This window comes from Cariama cristata, unplaced genomic scaffold, assembly GCF_000690535.1.
Source record: "Cariama cristata isolate BGI_N322 unplaced genomic scaffold, ASM69053v1 scaffold9377, whole genome shotgun sequence".
Taxonomy (NCBI): domain Eukaryota; kingdom Metazoa; phylum Chordata; class Aves; order Cariamiformes; family Cariamidae; genus Cariama; species Cariama cristata.
The window spans coordinates 25,617-49,878 of NW_009624919.1; the positions used below are offsets into that span (position 1 = coordinate 25,617).

A 24,262-nucleotide genomic window follows, 5' to 3' on the forward strand; every position below is an offset into this window, starting at 1 on the left:
TTTTTAATATTGCTGCTTACTGGGAAGAGTAAAGCACTGTTCCAGAACTTGATGAATGTAGCTCAATTAGTAATAATGTGGATATTGTCCTCTCGGTACTCTTATAGAATGGCTTTATTTTATTATAGAGTGAAAGTATTCCACTGGGGTATGAACCAAAGTTTAACTTTGGTTTAGCTTCCTAATGCTAGTTTCCATATTTTAAATGCAGATTACTTCCTAAGAGAAGGCATTAAAAATATCATGATGTGACTCTGTTCTCATGGAAACTGCATTTAGAGGTATCTGCCTAGAAGTTATCTATCCTAGCGGATATGCAGGTTAAATGAGTCACTTGCAGTTGTTCTAAATAAATCTCTTCATTCTTTTTCTTTCTTTTTCTTTTCAGGGTACTAATTATGATGATGGAAAAAAAAAACCCCTTGAGTTTACAATGTCTTGTCTTAGCCTTGGAAGAAGGCTTTTTCTTTTCTTTAATGTTAAGGATGGTAGCTACCTGGCCATATAGGTTTTGTCTGCTTGCAACCTGACTAGGGCGGGTGTGCATTGTAAGGACTTTACTATTTCATAGGCTGGTGCTCCCATTACAAATATTGAGGATTATTACCTGTTCTCTTTACTTTTTTTTTTTGCTATATCCTCATATGTATCCTACATGCCCACAGATCATTAATTTACTTCACACTATACATTGCAGTTTGATTTGTATAAGAATGCATGCCTCATTTGCACTTTACCTGATCTTTGTGTACCCTGTGTATGTGTGTGCATACACACCGCTCAGTGGGATGTCTTATGTCATGACTATATGAATAAAGATGTTCATAAGAAAGAAGGCATTTTTTTCAATATTCTTGTTCTTTTTGTTTTCATGAAAGGGCAAACCTGATTCCTGCCCCTCCCCAGTGATTTAAAATAATTACTATACTGGTGTTAGGCATAGTCCCTTTCAAATGTGCAGCAACTGCATATAGAAAACTGAGATTGTGTATTCCCTAAATAATGTTCTTAACTTTTGATATTCTTTTCTCATTTTAGCTTTATTTTTCATCCGAACAGCTATATTAAAAAAATCAAGATCTTTGCAAAGATTGTGCAATAGCTACTTAGAGATCTTTCAGATCAACCTCACTTTTTTTTTTAATTATTAATATTGTAATAGATGACTGGGTTGCTAGAAATATCTAAGGTTCCTTTCTTTGGAGATAGTAATTTAAAAAATAGAATTAATATTAATGATTTCTTGTCAAAACCTAGAATGTAAAGTACACTCTTTGATAAGAAGTTTTCTATTAAATTCAGAATATAATTTTAAAAGATTAAAATATATAATGAGGAAATTCTTACACTTCCTGGAAATGTTTCAAATAAAGTGGATTTAAGTATCCCTTTTAATCAATAAGCAGAAAAGTTCACTGTTAAATATTTAATTTTGAGTAGAACCTTGTAACAAGTTGCAGAGCACAATTGGTTGAACTGATCTTTCTCCTTTTCAGAGCATTAAGAGTAAGTGAGAATGTGTACAGAAATAACGGTTTGTACACTGCGTTATTCAAAAAAGACAAAGTTGCACAGAGCACTTTTATTGTAGCATCATTCTATGGCAGGATGAGGTGACTGGCTGCATGTGTGAACCTAAGGATTGGAGAAAATTGCTTTCTAGCAGAAGCATTTGCAAGGAGAATGTAGTCACAGAATCAGAGAATCAATTTGGTTGGAAGAGACCTCTGGGATCATCGAGTCCAACCTTTGCCCTAACACCACCGTGTCAACTGGACCATGGCACTAAGTGCCACGTCCAGTCTTTTCTTAAACACCTCCAGGGATGGGGACTCCACCGCCTCCCTGGGCAGCCCATTCCAATGCCTAACGACCCCTTCTGTGAAGAAAAGCCTCCTCATTTCTAGCCAGAACTTCCCCTGGCGCAGTTTCAGACCATGCCCTCTTGTCCTGTCACTAGTTGCCTGGGAGAAGAGACCAACCCCCAGCTCGCTACAACTTCCTTTCAGGTAGCTGTAGAGAGCTATCGGGTCTCCCCTCAGCCTCCTCTTTTCCAGGCCAAACCACCCCAACTCCCTTGGCCACTCCCCATAAGACTTACCCTCCAAACCCTTCTCCACCTTTGTTGCCCTCCTCTGGACATGCTCTGGACACAGTACTCGAGGTGTGGCCTCACCAGTGTGGAGTACAGGGGGATGATCACTTTTCTAGTCCTGTTGGCCACGCTATTCCTGATACAAGCCAGGATGCTTGTCCTAGAAGCAAATAATCCTAGAAACAAATAACAAAGGAGAAGGGGAAGAATAGGTTGGCTTCTTCCAGTGACAGTGCTTGCTTAGAACATACATGAAATGATGACCTTCCTTTGGCTGTAATATTTTAGTTTTTTTTTTTTTTTAAAATATAATATAACATTTCAGGAAAAAATAGATAATTCCCTTTGAGTTTCGTCATGAATCAGAATAACGTTAGAAGGTTAAGGGTCACTGTAAGTGGCATCAATTCTGTTTAAAAACAGAAAATAGACTTTAAACTGACCGTAACTGAGTCGAAGATTTTTTTTTTTTGCTGAAATTTTATCTGGTCCCAAGTGTCTGGTTAGTAGCTCTTGTTCCAGTTCATAAATTGCCTGCAGAGTAAACACAGGATGTTTAGCAGACATCCTGAAACAGGTAATTCATGATAGGTAAAAGATAACATGCCTACCACATCTCCAAAATGTTTTTGAGCATGAGTTGTAGATTGCCTCCAGAACACTCTCAAATGACTTCCAGAAATGCAGTCCTGTTCGGGTTTGTGTTTTTATTTATTGCAACAGTAGATTTCTTGACAGTTTAGATACTACTTTTCTGACAGCTGGGAACTGAGCAGGGATGCGGTTGACAGCATAGCAGATACTGATCCCTAAACAGTGGAATTAAACCAAAAAGAGTCCTCCTGAAATGTGTTTGGTGTTTAGTTATTGGCCTTTAATAAAAAGAAACTATATACAAATATGAAGCTGTAGGAGTAAGAAAGAGCAGCAGAAGAGAAAACAAACTTAAGAGGGTAGAACTTTGTGTTGTCTCTAGCTGTCTTAACTCTAAGAACAAAACGGAAGAGATATCGTACAATAGAAAAAATTAATGTAAGAGGTATGGAAATCCAGTGTGGAGGTGGTGAAACTTGACAAGGAAAAGAGAAATGGAGGGATAGAGGACCTTGAAAGCATCAAAGAAATCTGAGCGTGATGTATTGGACAGCACAAAAAGATGGTGCGTACAGTAGATAAGGAGTGGGCAAGACTAAATGATCAGAGATGATCAGCCAGACTAAATTAGGATGCTGTGTCAAATGGGGGTGGGTTAGAGGCTGTTTTCAGGATTCAAAAAAGCAAAGGAGTAGAGGAGGCAGTCTTTTAGGAGTCAATAGAGCTATTGAGATTATTTTGTGATAAAATAGGGGTTTACGATGAGGGATAGTGTGAACAAAAGAGGATGACTGAGGAGAAGAATGACATTAGTAGTATGGAAATGGTCAATTCTGCATTTTTATCCGAATTAAAAATAACTTTATGTAATTCGTAGGAACTGTTTGTTATATTAATCCAATACAGAGTAGTGTTTGTGGGTTATAAACAAGATCTTAAATCTGTATTGGAGTCTTTTTGCTATCTGCATAAAAATGAATTAAAACTTTATCAATCCTAAATTTATGAGGTCATTTGGCTAGTGACTATCTTCAGACAAGAACCTTTTGCTGCAGTTCCATAAGAGGTGAGTTTTAAAATATAAGCAGTTCTGAAGAATGCAGATCTATAGCTTCCAAATGAAAAGAAAATATTCCTGATGAGCCTGATGTCGTTTTATGGACTCTGCTATCCATTCTCTTGCACTGGCTTATTTTCATGCCTTACAAGTTAACTTTTGTTATTAAAAATCATAGAAGCATAGAATAAATGCATTCAATTGACTTCTTCAGCTATTATTGTGCTGCCAGAAAGAATATGATCCCTTCCTTAGTATATTAAAAAAATATGGAGTGCAGAAGACTGTAATTTTTTAATGTGCCCTGAATGGTGGCAGTTATTGTTGGTAGCTACAGTTGTATTTAAATTTGTTCATGCAAGTATGGCCTTTCTGTTAAAAGGCAAGTGTTTGAAATGTTTTGAATTTGAAGCGCTTCTGTGGGTTATAGAAATATTTAATAAAATTGCGGGGTTGTAAATGAAATGGAAAAGGGGGAAATTTTAAGGTTGTTTCTGTTCCAGGTTTATAGGGAGATGGAAGTACAGGGAAGGTCACGTGCCAGGGGCTCAGGTTCTTTCCTGTCCTGTGACTTAGATTGCTGTTGGAGTTCACTTGTAAGCTAGGTTTGCAGGCTAGACCCTCAAAAAATGAGTGTGACTTACTCTGAGCTGTTATATTCCCCTCTTCCTCCCCAGCGTCCACAAGACAGTCCTGCAAGGTGCATCTGGGAACATATTGTAGGTAGGGATTCTTTCTTCGATAAAATCTGTTGCTCACCCTGACTTTGAAGTTCAAGGCAAAATACAATTCCATGAATCTGGCCTGCGGTTCGTGAATGCTCCAGGGAAATCTGTCGAGGACTTTGGTTTATTCTTGCAGAATGGGAAAAATTACTTTCAAATTAAGGGAGTTTTCAGTTCTTTGGGTACATAGGTGAAATCTGTTTCTTGGATTTCAGTTTGTTTGTTTGTTTGTTTTATAACTTACATAAAATCACTTCAGATTGAGGTACAAACCAGACATTTGTCGGTAATAAATGAGCATAAATTGGTGCCTGCATCTTGTCTGGAAGCAATTGCATATTATTTTAAATGTTTTGGATGCTTTATTTCGGCAGTGGTTGTCTTTTTCTTGTCTGCCTAGAAACAGTACAGTAGTTTGAAAGTAATTTGGAAAAGGATTTGCAATCCTGTTGGTTTATTAGAAATTAGAACTTCCTATTGCTAGAGGTTTTTCTCAGGTTTCAGTCATGAGTGCCGTGGTTTTGTGTGGCCTCAGGCTGCCACTGCTATGCCCATAGAATTTCACATTTCATATCATTTAAAAATTACCTTATTTAACCACCTTTATATAAAGATGATTAAAAAGACTTTTCTCAACAAACAGTTGCCCCCAACTTTTTGCTAATAATTATTAATCTCAAAGTGAGATTCTTGTCTTTTTAGTTTTGGTCATTAACTTTCTAGTGTTTTGTTAAGTCTAAGTATTTTATAGTCAAAGTGCCTTGCATACTGCCTTGGCACTTTAAGTAAATGCCAACCAATATATAGTTTTCATGTATTTGTAATGTTGATTTGGGTTTTCTTTTCTGCATTTGATTATATCAAATATGGCGGTAGATACTAATTACAAATTTGTAAATTAGTAATACGGAGTAAAGAATTGCACTGCCTTAGAATTGTGACAACAACTCAAATTTGATTTTTTTTCTTGCGTGTTCTCAAAGATGTCAGTTTTCAGACAGCACAGTACATGTGGAAGATGTTTATATTTACAAGAATACCTCCACTGTGCAGCATTTAGTTGGCTTTGTCATCTGTGTGGGAGCAAAACTACTGAACTGAAGCAATACTTTTTATCCACTCATTTGTTCAGCTTTAAGTGTTTGTACATGAAATTTAGATATGTCATGGTGGCTCAGTTGCACGTTCACGACACGAGGGTAGAATCATCTCTTTGCGCACGTTTCTACACTTGGATTTGGATGCACAGATAAGGTTTATTTTTATGACTTTTTAAAATGAGTCTTGTGACAGTAATGCAAGGCCTGTGTAGAAACTATATGACGTAGAAGTAAGATATGTTATTAAATGCAGAATTTTTTTGTTGTATTAAAAAGAAAAAGTTGCTTTGGCTAGTGATTTCACACAACCAACAGGATTCTTTCAAAGTAGAAGTGTGGATCCTTTGAGAGATTTTGCACAGACTTCTTTATAACATAAGTGAAAACCATTGTTGTACGCAGTGAGTGAAAGACAAACGTCATCTAAACCCTTGCTGTTCCCCACCCTCTTTCAGTGTTTATCAAATGTAGGGAGTTTTGGGATCCTGATTTTCAGTTACATAGAGAAGCAATTAAATTTGCAAGGTAATCAAAATTTTGAGATTTGTCAGCATTAGGTTTTGCTTGAATGATTCTAAGTGAAAAATCTGTATGTTATAATTCATAAAAGGGAATAAGAATAAAAATACTATTTTTTTGCTATTACTGGTTTCTTTTAGTGAAGAAGTCAGGTATCTTTCTTTTTTTGTTTTTGCTCTCTTTATGTGTGCTTCAGTACCAACCAAATTAATTTTTCTTCAAGTTAATTATGTAACTTACATATAAACAGAAGGTTCTTGTGAGCGGAATTCAGTGCGAGTCGTCTTTGTTCATATTCATAAATCCATATTTTTCTGCTCCTGATTATTGTTCTTCCCTCTAAATTAGGAAATATACTGAGGATTGTGATTTCATAAATATACCATTTGGAAGGCATTTTGAAATACTTTTGTGTTCATCAGTGTTTTGTAATGCACTAGAAAGACCTTTCTGAAAAGCTACCTTATTAAATATTAGAATGAATTTCATGACTTAAACTTTGTTTCACTCTTGTCTTTCCTGGCAAAGCTACAGTTCATACTCTGTAATTTCCTGTTACCTTATAAATGGAAACTTGCCTTTTTTTGTGGCCTTTCTCACGATCCCCTTTTATCTAGTATGTATGGAATGATTCCATGTCAGTAACGTCTATATCTTGTTGCCCTGATAATATGCTGCCAACTTCAGCTCCCCCTTCATTTTTGTTCTTCTCCTACATAAAAATCAAACTTTTCATTTTTGAGGTATTCCAATTCTATTCCCACCTATCTTCATGACCTAATTTCCTTCTCCTTCAGGCTGCTCCAACTATATTATTTTTCAGTTCCACCTACTCTTTATTTCACTTGTAACAGCTTCTCAATTAAAACTCATTAAATATCCTTTTTTCTTCTTCACATCAGTGCTCAAATCCCACCTGTTCATTTTTATCTGCTATATTCATGCATTTCTACTCATTTTAGGATGTACTTCACTTATTTAATTTTATGCTTGAACTCTCTGAAACAACGGTATGGTTTTCCACCTTATTTGACTTTTTTGTTAACTGATAAATGAGTTTGACTTCTAAGGTATTGTCATATTTCAGGTGACCTAGTAGATTTCTTTTAATGAAAACTGAATCTATTGCAAAAGTAGCTTTGTAGCTATATAGTTTGGTGTTAAATGTGGATGAAGGGAGTATTGTTTAAAGGGAATTTTTTAAAGTAAGATTCAAAAAAACCCCACCACCCCAAACCAAACAAAACCCACCCCTATTTCACTGTAAAAACAGGAAGATTAAAAACATTCAAGCATACTTAATATCTCCATTGTTGTTGACATGAGTGAATGTTCTTAACTGGAATCTACTTGCTCAAATCAAAAATGGAAAAAACCAATAAACATAGTTGATTACTTTTGTTCAAAAGTCTGTTAAGTACCTGATCAGAGAGAGGAACATCTGTGCTGTTTGACTTTTTTGTGAGTATTTTGTTACAGTCTTTTCTCAACTTGTTAGTGCTGCTGTGAATACTAGTGCTGTCCTCTAAGGGTGCTCCATGTTCTGTATTCAGTAGCCTTGAGCTATCGAAATAAATGAGGGGGAAGAAGAGGCCAAGGTTTTGTGTCTCTGTGTGTAGTGGGTTTTGATTTTTTTTTTTCTTTTTCTGTGGGGTATTTGCTTATAATAAAGTTACTGTGAGCCTAATTCTTCTGTTTTGAACACTTGATGTCTCAGTATTTTGTTTGAACACCTCTCCTCGAGAAAAAATACAGACTACCTGGAGGAAAAAATCAGAAATAAGTGGAAGTCTGGAGAATGTGTCCTTTGAGGAAAGAAACAAAGTTTTTTGGAGAAGAAAGAATAAAGACAAAGATTTTTGGTGGTTTTGTTTGTTCAGTTTGTTTTGGGGTTTTTTTGTTTGTTTTTTTGGGAGGTGAGATGTGCTAAAATTTTTCAGGAGAAAAAGTTAGTGGGCATAAATTGCAAGTAGAAAGAATTAGGTTTGCACTGAGAGATATAGTCCATAGAGTAAGAGTAATGAAGTCCTTGGAATGAACTGCTTAGGGAGGTCACTGGAGGTTTGCAGGGTTAGGTTAGGCAAATGTCTGCAAGGAACTGTAGTATCATCACTTGTGTTCTCTTTAGTCAAGTTAAAAAGTAAGAACTTGGATAATCTAGTGGAGCTGTCTCATGAGGCTCTTAATCACTCTGTTATCTTGGGAGGTAGTTAAAGCCTCTCATGGTTTTACACTGCTCCAAATGTGTATAGCTCTTCTCCTGCATGGAGTGGTCTTCTGTGGTTTCATCAGTTACAAATACTTTATTATAAAAAATGAACAAACAAAAAACTCAAATGCACCCCCCCCAACCCAAAATAACCTTATTGCCATTTCATATCAAAGGCAATTGTTGTAATTCTGAAAGTTTTATTTGTTTTCCACTAAAAACAGCCTTTCAGGCTATTCTGGATCATACTAAATCCAAAGAGGTGCCTCTGCTATGTGGAAGATGGGCCACTTTGGGAAGCGTTTTCCAAATTATTGGTTACCAAGAATAATGAACCATGGTTTATTTAGCTAAAGGTGCTGCTAAAGTGCTAAGAAGTCTTTCATACCAACAGCCATACTTCTGCAAGTTCGAGTCCATTTTTTAAAGGACGGGGGGGAAGTTATAATTGAGCCTAGTCCATAGAGTATTGGTACATAATAAATGTTAGTGCTGGGCTACTTAAAATACAACTCTTTGTGCCCTATTCTGAATAGTCTGCTCATATAATGAATAATTTACGTAATGAGTGTTTCTAAATGGAGTAGGTACAAAATTATGTATATCCAGTAGGCTGCCAGTCGTCTTTTCAGTTAGTCATTCTGTTTTAGTTTGTTCTTGAATGTCCCTACAGATTTTTGAAAGGGACCGCTTTTTACACATGTTTATATTTGTCTATAGGTATACTAACAAAACAGACTATATGCAAGAGATCCTCCCCCAACCTGAGTAATAACTGTACAGGCTTCCATATTTATCTCATGCAAATGGCAAATATCCAAAAGAAGAAAAGCAAATGTCATTGGGCCAGAGGAAGTCCCAGGTCAATCTAACCTTAGTCCGTCAGACAGGCTATGGAGCAAATACTCCCGAAAATAGTTTCTAAACATGTGAAGGACAAACAAGGTCATTGGGAACAGCCAGTATAGATTTATGAAGGGTAAATTGTTGTGGCCAACCTTGTTACTTTCTGTGACAAGGTGACCAGTGCTGTGGGCAAGGGATGGGCGGTGGATGCTGTATGCCTTGATTTTAGCAGGGAATCCCAACGCCATGTCCCATAGTGTCCTTATCATTAAGACAATGAGATAGAGACTGAGTAAGTGAAAAATAATGTGTTGAAAGGTTGGCTGGATTGCTGGGATGAAAGAATCAATCAATGGTGCAAAGTCCAGGTGGCAGCCAGCAAGTATTTTTCGGGGATCAGTGTTAGGATCAGTGCTGTTAAATGTCTTTATTAGTCACCTGCATGATGGGACCGAGTGCACCCTCAGCAGGTTTGTGGACAACAGCAAATTGGGTGGAGTGGTCGATATGCTGGAGCGCAGGGCTCTTACCCAGAGGGACCTGGACAGGCAGGAGAAATGCACCGGCAGAACCTCATGAAGTTCAACAAAGGCAAGCGCCAAGCCCTATATTCGTGACAGAACAACCTCGTGTGACAAGACGGGTTGGACACTAACCAGATACAAAGCGACTTTTGCAGAAAAGTACCTGGAGATCCCAGCCGGCAAAAATCCGAAACTGAGCCACAGTCGTTACAGCAAAGATGACCTTTCCTCCTTCTCCCAGGGAAGTGATCCACCCTCTCTGTTCAGCACCTGGGAGACTGCAGTTGGGTGCTGTGTCCAGTTTGGGGTTCCCCAGTACAAGACCGCAGGGCTCTTACCCAGAGGGACCTGGACAGGCGGGAGAAATGCACCGGCAGAACCTCATGAAGCCCTATATTCGTGACAGAACAACCCCGTGTGACAAGACGGGCTGGACACTAACCAGATACAAAGCGACTTTTGCAGAAAAGTACCTGGAGATCCCAGCCGGCAAAAATCTGAAACTGAGCCACAGTCATTACAGCAAAGATGACCTTTCCTCCTTCTCCCAGGGAAGTGATCCACCCTCTCTGTTCAGCACCTGGGAGACTGCAGTTGGGTGCTGTGTCCAGTTTGGGGTTCCCCAGTACAAGACAGACCCTGACACACCGCAGCAAGTCCAGTGAAGGCCACCGAGCTGGTCAGATGACAGCAGCACGTGGTGTACAATGAGGGGTTAAGGGAACTGGGTTTGGTTCAAGCCAGAGAAGAAAATGCGCAGAGGAGAATGTTACTGCTGTTCACAACTACTGCATCGGAAGACTTGGACAAGATGGAGCCAGACTTTTCTCAGAGGTGCACAATAACAGGCTGAGAGGCAACAGACACCAGACAAAAGCTGGAACCTGGGAAATTCTGTTTAGGTAAAAGGATGGTTTTGGTGTGTTGGTTGGTTTGTTTTTAAACCATGAGCATGGTCAAGTAGTGGAACAGGTTTTCCAGAGAGATTCTGCAGTCTTCTTTCTTGAAGGTGTTCAAGACTACCCTCCTGTCACTATTTAACCCCAGCCAGCAACTAAGCCCCACACAGCCACTCACTCACTCCCCCCCCAGTGGAAGAGAATCCGAAGAATCAAAGCAAGAAAACCCATGGGTTGAGATAAAGACAGTTTAATAGGGAAAGCAAAAGCCGCCCATGCAAGCAAAGCAAACAAGGAATTCATTTAGTACTTCCCATGGGCAGGCGGGTGTTCAGCCATCTCCAGGTACGCAGGGCTCCATCCTGCGTAACGGTGACTTGGGAAGACAAATGCCATAGCTCCGAATGTCCCACCCTTCCTCCTTCTTCCCCCAGCTTTCTGTGCTGAGCATGATGTCATATGGTCTGGGATATCCCTTGCGTCACTGGGGTCAGCTGTCCTGGCTGTGTCCCCTCCCAAGTCCTTGTGCCCCCCCAGCCTACTCACTGGTGGGGTGGGGTGAGGAGCAGAAAAGGCCTCGATGCTCTGTAAGCACTGCTGAGCAGTAGCTAACACATCCCTGTGTTATCTGGGCATAGAATGGGTATAGAATGTGGAAAAAAGTGTATAAAAGTACACCTCAGAGAAGAACATCTACAGTTAAATATCCCTCCCACGGCCTCTTTTTTATCTTTTTTTTCCCTTAATTTATACCTAAGTGCTTACACAGGTTGGAATATGTAAATAGTCTTCAGAGTTGAAACAAAGTAGAGATTTTTAAAGCTGTTTATTCTCTCTCCTTTGCCCTGTTCTATTTTGAAGTTTGACGTTAGTGTCTTTTGAAAGGGAGCATATGGCATTTCTAATTAAGACCTGTGATTTTGTGACATATAACTGAATAATGCATTCGAAACACTGTTAAGCCTTCCAGATGAAAGAATTTTCAGGGCTGAAACACTGTAGCTTTGTGATAGATCTTGCTGGAGTATGTCTGCTATGTAACACTGATCCCCTTAAGAACTTCGAAGAATTTTGCATAGAATACCAGCGTAGTGAGAAAAGAAGGGGTTTGTTTCTTTTGTCTGATGCTAGTATTCCTTGGCGAGCTCAGGTTTGGATCAGATAACAACTAATGTGCTTTGTTCCTGAAAGTATTTGGTGTAGCTCCATTTTTAAACGTTCTGGTCCAGCTGGGGATTTTTTTTCACCTTTATCAGATTTTGTTTCAGGCTGCAAGATTTGTGTGTATATATTTTCATCAGTAGCTCTTGTAGACATACACAGTAGTTCTTCAGTCTCTCCAAAGTAATTGAAATCTCCCCTTTCAGAATTTTGCGCCAAATTGCCTTCCTTTACCTTGAACGTGTGAAACCTTTCTGAAATTGTGGTTTATGATAAATTTCTGGTGTGAGCCAGGTTTGAGATTCTTAATAATATGTACCAGTATCATTAATGCGTACCTTATGTCTCTGAATGGCCGGTGGACTCAGTCTAGAGAAGATTTCCTCAAGATTTTTTTTCCTTGTTTCCATGGGAAGTAGAAGGGCTGCATTTATAATTGATTTCTTTGATCTGGTTAGGCAAATCAGGAGAGGAGAAAATTTGAAAAATGTAATGCATTTAATTGCTTTAACTTAACTTTTTTTAGTTATTACCAGGCCTGGGTGATAAGTGAGGAGATTTGCCTTTACAGTATTTTTGGTAATTTTAAAATGAAAGGAAAGTTGAGTCTTCAAATACATTTCTTCCACTGGAACTTAACGGGTTCCTTTGGTTACTGGGAAACCTTTTGTAGTGATATCGAATTTTAGTTAAAATGATAAATTGGGGGGGGTTAGATCTTCATATTTCCATCTTTAAATCTACTGAATGTTTGCAAAAGATTGGGAAACCTTAAAATCAAGTTTCCTGTAGATTTATGATGAGCGTGGGTGGGTTTTTTTGTCATTTGTTTGGGTGGGTTTTTTGTGGGTTTTGTTTGTTTGTTTTAATTCTAAGGGGAAGTATTTAAATGCAGGTTAGTCTTGTATTTTGGAGCCTGCAAAGCTGTACAAACCAGTTCCAAGCTAAAGTGTTTTACTAATCTAATGTTCAACTTGAAATACAAAGGGATTTCTGATATGCTTCTCTTCTTCTCTCAGACAGCATTTTTGCTGTTAATTGTCCTTGAAATACAGTATGTGCTATCTTTGTCCTCACAGTTCATTGTCAAATTCAAGCACTGATGATATTTTTATTAATTACTTGCATTTGACAATCGCTGAGACTATAAATTAGAAATGTATAATTTAAGGATGAAGACTTAAGAGGATAATTGTGCAAGTACTGAAGATTCTCCTCTACCTGAACTACTGCTGTGGTCTAGATAAAGTTGGAGGTGAAGGGTTTAATGTACCTGAGGAATTAAAGATATTAGGTCAGCAACCAGATGTGACAGAGCTGTGTCGAAGAGAGTACCTAAGGGATTTTGGGAGCAGATGTAGCTTTGGTCCTCCTTTTTCATTTTATTTTAGCTTCTTGAGACAGCTCATTTCATAGGAAAGAGCAGCCGTGGAGACCCTCTAACATCTAAACTGCCCACAGCTTCAGAGACCTCTGAGGATAATGGGGCTGTTGCAGTGTCACTTTTTAGGTTGTGTTTCATAGTGAAGATGTTGAGAATTGGAGCCCTGTCAATGTTTGGTGTTGTGGAAATTGTACTCATGTTTAATTTTTAGCAGTATTTTATTCAAATAAAACTGGGAAAAGTCCAAATAGCAAAACCATGTTCACCTGAGGAGCTGCTCTAAAGAGTTAGACTGTTCAACATACTGTGGGCAGCTGCATAGACCCATAGGACGCTTGGAGACGGCATGGTTACTTGGGTTGGATGATTATTGGAGCACTTTGTCCCAGGCTTGCATTATCCCTTCTGGTTTTGTATATTAGTCGTATAATGACATATATCCCTCCGTAAGTGTTTTATTCTTAATACTTACAAGGTTTCTTTTCCATTTGAAGCATTCTTTTCTGTTCCATGCAATATGACCCTTAATGTCACAGTGGTGTTTTTGCTGGTTTTGCGTCCATGAACTTGTTTCAGTAAAAGAAAAATAAATTTGTGGCTCTGAGTAGACTTCTTGAGATCAGAGTACCACGTGAGAGCAGAGTGGCCCCAAAGCAATGCAGTGTAATGAAGTTGCGTTATCTGCTGTGCTTTAAAAGAGAATTCTCTTTATGTGAAGTCTGGAGTCAAGGTGAATTTTAGATAATACTCGATTGTGAAATTTCATTAAATGCGTAGTTGACAGCCTTGACTCTTTTCTCACATAATGCTTTTCTAGATCCCAGCCCTTTTTCCTGTAACAGCGCTGTGAATTATGCCCTAGCCTTGTTCTTTTAAACTTTATGGTAACTTTATTAATACACTTGTTTTGTCAGGTGGGCTCAACATTCTTTACGGTTCCACGAATATTTTCTATGTCTTTTTGTGGTTTTAAAAGTGATATGTGAGAGCAATTTGTCTGAGACCTATATGTATGCATCTTTAATGTCTCTTCTCTTTGGTAAATCTGTGCATGCTTTTGTTTTCTTGTTTTGTCTTTGGTTTTGTTGTTTGTGTTTGGTTTTTTGTTTTTGTTTTTGTTTTTTTTTTTCAGAGAGTGATAATGAGGACTCCAGTGGCACTGGTGATGTGTCAAAGGATTGTCCTGAGAAGATTTTGTATTCCTGGGGAGAATTACTGGGGAGATGGTAATGCTTCATTTCTTAAATTTAGATTTTTAAATGCTAACCTTTTCTTTGTTTTATAAGACTATATGCTCTCGAGCAGGAAGTTTGAAATTCTTCCGCTTACACAGTTTAAAAACTGAAATAAAAACCACACTTCGCTATGTTTTGTAAACCTAGTTTAAAAGGGACTGGTAAATCCTCTTATTTTAACTTGCAGTTATTTGACATATCTCTCCCACAGCATCTCCGAAAGTCTTGTTTCATTCATTTGAGAATACATCCATGTATGCTCACACTGCAGGGGTGAGTCTTCAAACGCAGAACCTTCTGCAGAGCCTGTGTTCCTTGGGGTCGGGTGTTAAGTTGTTGTGAAACTCAGTGCCTCTTAGTGCTAGGATAGAAAAGACCGGGCAACTCCAATCTGTCCCATCTAAGCCATTTGTGCAGGTGATGTACATTTAATTGATTGGTTTGTTTAGAAGCAGTCTTTCTTTTCTTATTTTTTTTTAACTTGTGCTACATGTAAGCACTTGAAAAGAATTTCTAGAAAGACTCTGATCCTTATTGGAACTGTTTCTGTTGGAGAGTAAAATGAAGAGTATTTGTAAGCCTAGAGTATGTTCTCAACAGTGTTATTTCTGTGGTTTAATTAAGTGCTTCAGTAGCAGCGTATACTTTGCCAAGAGAGGAAAAAGTCTGTGTATTTGCTACCTCTGAGAGACCTTGTACTATTAGCAAATGCCAGAACCACTGATTTGGTTTTCCCTTTGTAAGTAATAGCTCTTGCTGCCTGAGACAAAAATAATCAGAGGCCCTTAATCTGGAATTGGCAAAGTTTCCTTTTCCTAACTCCAAAAAGAGAGCTGAAAAACGTTTCCAGGATTGATTCAGGCAATTCCCCCCTTTACTTGGCCACTTTGTAGCTTTGGAAAAACACAGCCTCCTGCTACTGACCTCATCTTTAATGGAGATCTCATGCAAAGGTTACTAAATGAGACATCACAAGATGTTATTGAACTTAACGGCACCCTTCTCTCCAGAACCCTTCTCTCCTGATTGTTTTTAACTATTTTGTCATCCAAGTTTCTGGCCTTAATGAAAGATCTTTTTGGGGAAGCACAAATATTTAATGGAATGATTGTACAAATATTCTGGCTATGGACCCTCCAAATGCTTGAGAGAACCCTAAGGAAAAGTGACGCAGTCAGTTGATCCCTATAGACAAGTATGTTTTCCTCACCTGCAAAGGCTGTAAACAGATCCACTCTGGAGGTGTTTAGAACTTTAAAGGCAGTTCTAAAGGACACCCCAAGAGCGAGTTATAAATTGTTTGCAATTTTATATCTAGCACCCCAAGGCCAATGAGGAAGACCATCCTGAGTCCTTAAAGAACTCTGTGGCAGGTTTGTTTCGATCTGCATTGAATTTGCATTGGAAGATGATGCTTTTTAATATATTTTTTTTTAAAAAAAAATCATCTATCAGTTGATTCTTTTAGTTTTAACTTTTGCCCTTGATAAATATCTGGACTCCTGTGGATAAGCATGCTGAAGTAAAGAACCACTTACAGCTCATTCTCTCAAGTGTCACATAACCAGCTGTTTCTTCAAGTTACTCGAGTGTACTATTCAGTGAGACAAAACGTTTAAGACTTTTGAAGTAAACTATTTTAAAGTCCTAACATAACTTACACACTTAACTCAGAGAATCACTTAGTAGTTAAACACCTTAGTTAAAATGAGTTAAAATTAGGATGAGAAATGGGAGATCCCAGCCAGCTTGAAGACTGGCAGTAGCAAACATTTTCTTTCGCAGTGTCTCAAGCAATGTTACCTCTTGAGATAAATTCAAGGGTACAAAATACTTGAATTCTTGAATAGTGTTATGTTACATTTTAAGAACAAAACTTGGAAAGAGTAACAGATGAAAAATGTTAACAATTTGAAAACTAAAAATAGATTGAAAGAAAATCTTCTAGTGTATTGGAAACTGCAGCATATGCTAGTGGAATATCTGTGCGCTTGTAAAAAAAGTAAATAAACAAAAATTAACATTTCCACTTGGAGAACTGGTGTGCTGATTTGTCTCTTAGATGAAAAATTTCTTGCACTTTAGTTGCTTCTTGTGATTTCATTAAAATGTCACTGTAACCTAACAGACTGACTCAGCAGAAACATTGCTCCAAGACTCCTCTTCAAACGTGTAAACAGGAATAGGAATAAGAATAAGATAATTTACCTAGTAGATAAAATAAACAGTTGGAAAGTAATGGAATATCTTGTAATTTATTTTACTATTTACTGAATCAAAGTTGTTCTTGCAAGCTGAGCTAGTTTAACTGAGTACTTAACTATTTCTGATGTGCTTTTTTTTATAAAAAGAGTAGTAATGATCAATAGCAGTCTCTGATCAGAAATATTTGTTTGTCAAGTTGTAGCATACTCTGCATTGCTGTTCTGTATCCTTGCTCTCTGATGTTTTAAAAATATGTCTTTGAATTTTGTGCAGGAGAATTACAGCACTTTGTAACAAATTAAAGATGTCAGCATCCATGAATGAGTCATTTTTTTTTTTCTCACGGGCTAAAGGATAAGACTAGAATTAAAACAAGCTTTTATTTCATGCTTGTTTCTGTTAGTCTGGCCAAACAGGTGTCAGAAAATGTCTAGGAATATAAGGTGCCTGGGCCTGTACACAAAGGAGGGAAAAATGCATATTTGTTCATTAGTGTAGAATACAGAGCAAGGATGATTAATGATCGAGCTGTTTCCCAAACAGACATTCAGAAACTGAGAAGTTGTCAATTAAAGTTACAGAATTATGCTTTACTGCATGGACTAATGTTGCTAAAGTATACCTCTACCATAAAACTGTCTAAATATATGACAAATCCAGTAAAATCTGGTGTACTGTAGCATGCTTATTTCTCAGTTGTGAATATGTTCAGTAGTAAGGATGGTATTACAGCATGGAATGTGCATCTCTCTCAGTTGTTGCCGTAAGCTATTTGTATTGTTTTCTTGGGGTTGCTGACAAATTCCCTGTTATGTTTCTACGGGAATGTACCTTTTCAACTGTTTGTTTTATTTTAGCTGCTTGCCTAGTCCTCAGAGAAGGCCTGCTGGGACTCTCATGTAACATATATGACCAAATCCATGTAATAACCAAACTGATCCGAAGTGTGCTATGAATGCTTCATTTTCACACAACTTGAGCTATAAGTTTCTGGTGTATTTTATTTATTTATTCTTGAATGTACATTTCATGATTTTGTAACTGCTTAGAGTGTCTAGTCCTTTTAATATTTCTCTGAATGCTGTTTTGTCTTTCTAGCTTTTTCCCATCACAAGACCATTAGTCTAATGTGACTTGCGGCAAAATGTACTGAAAAAGAGAAAAGGGACTAGTCGGGTTTTAATTTGGCTAACTGAATGATAAAGATTGAGATTACTTGTCTTGCACTACAAGTAACTACAAAATGATTTTTGTGTTTAAAAGAATAAGGGCATTATATAATCACACTCTTTTTTTTAATACTCAAGTCATTTGGAAAGATGGGGATATCATCCTCACAGTGTAGGAAAAAAGTTTATTTAGAGCACCTTTTAAACTTAAACAGTAGTGGTAAACTGTTCACATCTTAATGACCTGTTTCAAAGAATGAGTACTCTAAACATTTACTTAAAATCGAGGGTCAAATTGCAGGTTATTTAATTTAATCGCAGCTTGCTAGCGTTTGCCTAAACTGCCACTCTCACTATTCTCCTACCAGTAGAGTTGAAAACCATAACAATGATCAAAACACTAACAGAGCAAAGCAATTCCTACATTAGAAAAAATAAAGAGTCAATGCATGCAGTCTTCCTGCTGCATTGCTATGAAAATTGCCATAGTAAGTCAAAGTGAGGTTTAGTCTAGATTAGTAAATACTGTTGTCTCAAAAAGGATTTTTAAACATCTGTGACTGAAAGCTCTGCAATATTGTGCATGCGCAGTGATTTTTTTTTATCTCAAATGTATGGGCTCAATCACTGGATTATTTTTGAAAAAAACATCTTTAGTATTCATCTTGTCTGAATACGGCCTTTTCATAGTTCTGTATACCAGCTTTTGTAGGATTAAATACGCGGTGCTGGAAAATAACAAAAGTCATCCTGCAGTTGTTTTCCTTCTTGGTGTGCGTACAAACAGTAAAACACCAGCTCACACTACTAAGCAGATTTATTTGGAACAGTGGGATTTTACGAAGGTATGTGCAAGTGTTAACTGCTCTGTGGGACTTGCAACATACTCTTGGCTTGAAGTGTAAAACTGGAACTTCATGCTAGTACTATTAAAAATGGCTTTTATTTGTTTTCCAAAATTTATTTCTCTGTACAGCTTAGGTTATTTTTAATTTCCTTTTCTTAACCTAAGCTAAACATTTATGTTGAACAAATATTTAAATTGAATTGTCTGCACAGATGGCATAGTTTTCTCTTTCGATTCAAATTGTTCTTCATTAGCCAGTTTAGTTCAATTTCTGCAATTGTCTATTGTTTTAATTTTCATTAATTTCTCTACGCCTAGAGAATTTGGAAATCACTACATTTTGCCACTGGTTCTTACTGTAAATCCGTGCAGAATTTTTGCTTTCCCTCTGACAAATACTAATTAGCATAAACTTTTCTTCCACTGGTGGTGTTGGCAGTTGCCAACTCTGCTTTTCAGAATAATGTTGCAAAGTTTAAAAACTTCTTATATTTTTTTCTTTATCTCGATTCCTACCTCTGTAGTTGAAGTCTAATAGGCAAATGATTGTCTGTTTCTCAGGCACAACAATCTTGTTGTGAGACCAAATGGATTATCTACCCTGGTGAAAAGTGGGGTTCCAGAAGCACTAAGGGCAGAGGTTTGGCAGTTGCTGGCAGGATGCCATGACAACCAGGCAATGCTGGATAAATATAGAGTTCTCATCACAATGGTAAGTGATTTTTTTTTTTTTCCTTTCTTTTTTCTTTGGTTAAAATGAATTCTGCTGAGCAGCAGTTTTATTCAGTGGCAAAATAGCAAAAGCGTGAAAGAGTTTGACTTGTTTAAAGCAACTGAAATTATGATGAGGTGACTTTACCTCCTGCCATGGGTACCTGCTGAATGGCATTAACAATAGGAATTGCTGACCTATGTCTGTAGTAAAGTTTGACATTTAGCTTTCTGTTCGCTTGCTGTGATGGTAATAAGCACATCAGCTTGTTGTTCAGGTGTGTGGTTTGGTTTTTGTTTTTTTTATAAACTCCAATTTGTCGCTTTTTTTTCCCAACAGTTTCTGTTCTCTGCGTGCCTTAATTTTCTGGTTTTGAGTTTAAAAAACCAAACCAAACAAAACCTCACAAAGTTGGGTATTTCTTGTTTTGTTATTTATTTTAAAAAAGAAGTTAAAAACATTTTTACCTAGCAGGAAACCAGTCTCCTTGCTGTATGAGGAGAATCCTTTAGGGAATCTCTTCCCATTCTGTATCCTAATGTCATCAGTGCAAAAACACTGTGCAGCATCAGGAGGTAAGTTCACCATTTGGGATTCTAAAATTCTTGTCACTGCAGGGTAGTTATGCACTCTGAGAAAAACAGCAGTCTTAAAAAGCGGTCATAGTGGCAGAAACGGATGACAATAATTTTATATGTTGCGCTTGGAAAGTGTTGGATTTGTTGTCTAGGGAATGACTCATCTGTCCATACGAAAGTTCTGGGGTAGACATCCTTAGTAAAAGTTTCCATTCATAATGTCATCATACCTTTTTGGTGTTTGCCTTCTTAATTTGACCTACCTGCTATGTTTGTAAAGTTTAAAAGTGCCCCCAGAGGACAGTAAGAGTTGTCCTAGTGGCTTTTTTCCTTTACTAATAAAGAAGGATGTTTTGATAGTGTAAATTTTTCTTTTTGACGTTGTAGTTGGGTTGTATTTTCCTTAGAAACCATTCACAGGACATCTGTCAGCTCTGTTGCATCAAAACCACCTCCATTATTCTGCTCTTGCTTTCTAAAAGTGGGGAAGATGTTTGTTTCACAGCGGAGGAGGGAATGGAAAACTTCTAAAATGCAAGCCTTATCTTGACGCTAGAGCCTCATGCCTTACAAATACCTTGCTACACTTGGCCTTTTTGTGATGGAAATATTTCACTGATGTATATTTTAGAAGATGATACTGCATACAGTATTTAATATGAAATATTATACTGTTACAGATTAGAAAATCAAATCCTATTCAGAACTGAAGCATTTATGCAAACCTCTTTTTTTTCTGAAGTCAATCACTTATTCTGAAATCACAAAATTTCTTCTAGAGTCAGACTGTATATAACTGCTGGTGATCACATCATTTGGCATACATTGCATGTAAGGATTCATGAAAAGAAGTGAACAGGAGAGTCTACGCCAAACCAAAGCTAAGGCACATTTTTAGGCATAGTTAATATTGGGCACTCCCGAAAAACTTGTCAGCTAATTTTTTTAAATGAATTATTATCTGATATTTATGTCTATGAAAACAACTACTTCCAGTTTCGTTTTGGTGTGTTGGCAATGCAAATTAAGCTATGGGTGGCTGGGGGTGGGGGGAAGAGAGGCATGTGTATGTTATTCTCCGACTCCTACTAAAAGCTTTGTTGTAGTGTTATGTGTGTCAATAATAATATGCATGTTAAACTTCAGTTATTTGGGTATTAATGGTTGTTCGCTTGCTTCTCCCATATGAAAGAGCAGAACTGATTTCTTTTTTCTGCATTGTTTGTGTGTTTCCATCCCAATATACCAACAACATATACTTTATTTTTTCTGTAATTATTTATTCTTCTTATCAAATACATAGCTTTCATCTTGATTCTTTTAGATTATGCATATGTTTACACAGATTCTTTGTCTCTGGTCATTCTGCTGAACGGTTCTCTCTTGTTTAGGCTCACTTCTGGAAGCTGAATATTTTTGTGGGTGTCCTGACCACTTTAGTAGTATATTCTGATAGCGTGTGCATTCCTGTAAGACATTTCTAGGTGGTTAGAGGTGGCAGTGTTCTGCACTTGCAGTCCTGAGAACGAAGTATACTGAGATACAAGAAGTAGGAGGTGGGTAGTAACTTCTGTGAACTTGGCCCACTACCTACTTCCCTCCTCATACAACTGCCTCTGGTACAGCGCTCTCCCGTAAACAGCTCCCTCTTACTGCCTGGTTCCCTTGAACATTTCATGTGCGTGGAACCCTGTCCCATACTGCTCCATCTCCTAGCTCATTGCAACACCTCCTTCCTAAGAGCCTGCTTTCCCGACATCCCAGCCCTTTCCCCTTTCTGCTCATCCAGCCTTACCTGCACCCTGTGGCTAAATTGCCAATTGCAGTACCTCAGTGAGAAGGGAAATCCTTAGAAGAATCTCTGCACCCAGGGATTTGTAAGAAAGTAAGTTTATATAGGTGCAGTTGGGGTTTTTTCTCCAGTGGTCAAGATAACATGGCTGAACTGTGTAATGCTGGAGCAAAATGCTGCAGAGTACTGGCGTAATTTATATGGTGTTAGCCAGTACTTACTGGTAAGGTAAGGAATGCCAGGCAGTTTTCTTGAATGAGGCTTGGCTTTAACAGTGTCTTTGACATCTTTGATTTTCTTGATTATGAGATCTAAAGGAATTTTTTTCCTAAAGAAAACTTCAGAGGACTAACTTGAGGAACAAATCTTGGAAACTGGCATTTTACTCTCATAGCTTAAAAGGTGGACCTGATAACGGGAATTACTAGTATTGAACATACGGTACCTCATTTATGACTACCTCTTATGGGGAACAGAGAGAAATCTGATAGAAACTGGAACTTTACTACAGTGTTGCTAGTTAACTCCTAGTGAACCTGTGCTCGCTAGTGGAGGAGGAGAATTGTATTGTTGGCAGGCCAAAAATGTGTTCCTTGATAGGAGACTCTAAACATTTAAATTTATTTTTGAGCCTGTGGTACAGACACATTTGTTGTTCTACTCCAGCTGCATGCAGTTTGTGCTGAAGTAGTATGTTAGATTGGCCAGCTATTATTCACATCACTTAACGGATCTGGAATGCATGTTATACTGTATATATCCATCTGTATGCAGAGCTATCTAAGCTGCTGCAGTATTTTTCAGTTAGCGGAGTGTTTTGTTCAGTGTGTTCGATAGCAGAGAGTAAGTTGGGGCTTGTTTTAGTGTTTCAATTCAGCACAGAAAGCAAAATAAAATTTCTGTCGTCTTTAGAAAAATCAATGCTGTACGCATTTTCTCCAAAAGGCATGTCCTCTAGTCCTCTGCACTGGAGGTCAGAAGTCTGTCAGCAATGATCTAGTGAACTGTGTTTCCTTTCCCATATCGGAGCGTTCACGTGCTGATACATTTCCCATCTCTAGGTGAGTCTGGAGTTCCAGGAGGGAAGGGAGAAAGAGGTACTTCTGCTGTCACAAATACTTTCGTACTGACAAGCGCTATCCTGCTGTATCTTGCGTCTCCTGCCGAGTTCCAGCTCGGTGATTACTGTGAGCCTCTCAGAAATTTTGACGGGAGCACAATAGTAGGTCTTGCATACAATTTTAGAGAGTAGGAGTTGTGATTTGGCAGCTGCTTCGTTTCTGACATGTATGTAAATCTGTACTGTATGACAATCAACATCTGCTTTAGTTACCTTTCTGGCATGTCCGCCATAGGCGTTTGACCCTGCTGCACATAGCAGGAAGGGGAAGATAAAACATACATCATCAGAGATAAATGTGTATTTATTTATTTATTTAAAGGAAAAGACAAAGGCAAATCGGAGTGAGAAAAATCTGCTTATGTGATGATAATGAAGGAGTAATACTGGTACTTGTATGTAGAGCTTTTGTAAAAGCATGTCAGATCTATTTGTTAAAAGAATATATGTAGAAAAACATGCACAAGCTAGGGTCACTTCATTGATAGTTTTTTCCCCTGCCCACTTGACATTATTTCGTGTTCAGCTTCACTGGTTCCTCTCAAGAGACTCAGATGAATTTTTCCGTGATGAGATATATTTTCAGCTCCGATCAGGTGACCAGTGGCAAGCCACAGTTTACCCTGTTTACAGCTGAGGTGACTGGTAATCACCTTCAGCAGTAAAGATGCTCCGCCTTGCCTCACTCTGTCCCTTTCAGAATAGGTATCAGGCACTGTCGATCCGTAAATCATTAGAAATCTGCTGTCACGTGATGGCAGTAACAAAGCAACTTACTGTAGACCACTTGTTGCTTCTGAATTAGGACAGATGTTTTATTTGTTACCTCATATGCTGCCTATTACTATTTTGCTTTTCTGTTGTAGATGGTTGTTCTGGTTTGGCTAAAACAGGACCATTTCTCCTTTCCATAGTGTTTGTTTTGTTTTTTTTTCCCTTCAGTTTTTTAGTAACTGCATTTTCTGAAGCTGACTACAGGTTTTCCAGAGCTGCTGCTCTGGTTTAAGGAAATAAAACTTCTTTTAAATTTATTATTATTTTTTTAAAGTATGATCAGACAAAGAAACCTGGTTTCAGATAAAGTAGATGTTGGTGGTATTATGTCACTCAAAAGCAATGAAAGTTTGCATATGAATGTGAATGCCCATTTTTGAGATGGATGGTGACTTTGAGTCAAAGGTCTTAAAGACTAAATGGTTGTCCTTCCTAATGACTTGTAAGAGAACCAAAAATAAGGTTATTTGTTTATTGTCATAATTTCCTTTGGCAATATGAGCATGTGCCCAGAACAGTTAGAGCTAATAACTAACTAAAGGGTCAGGGTTCAGAAGAGTTGGCCAAAAAATAACTTTGTCTGCTGACTGTGTAATGGTGGTTTGCGTCTGGGCCAATAATGTTTCAAGCCACTCTACAGAAGAGTAAAAATCCGAAGAATTCTTCTGAAGTCTCAAGCAAATGAGAGGGGCATTGATTTGGGGATTAAATACTGCC

The 24,262-nt window shown here is 37.9% G+C and overlaps 1 protein-coding gene across 1 annotated transcript in view; it reads left to right on the forward strand.

Annotated features, from left to right (window-relative positions):
• Positions 1 to 24,262, forward strand: part of LOC104164142 (rab GTPase-activating protein 1-like) — a 57,008-nt gene that overhangs the window by 21,809 nt on the left and 10,937 nt on the right. The window contains exons 11-12 of the mRNA XM_009703379.1: positions 14,246 to 14,339; positions 19,131 to 19,281. Coding sequence (XP_009701681.1) covers positions 14,246 to 14,339; positions 19,131 to 19,281 — 245 coding nt within the window. The remainder of the gene's footprint in view (positions 1 to 14,245; positions 14,340 to 19,130; positions 19,282 to 24,262) is intronic.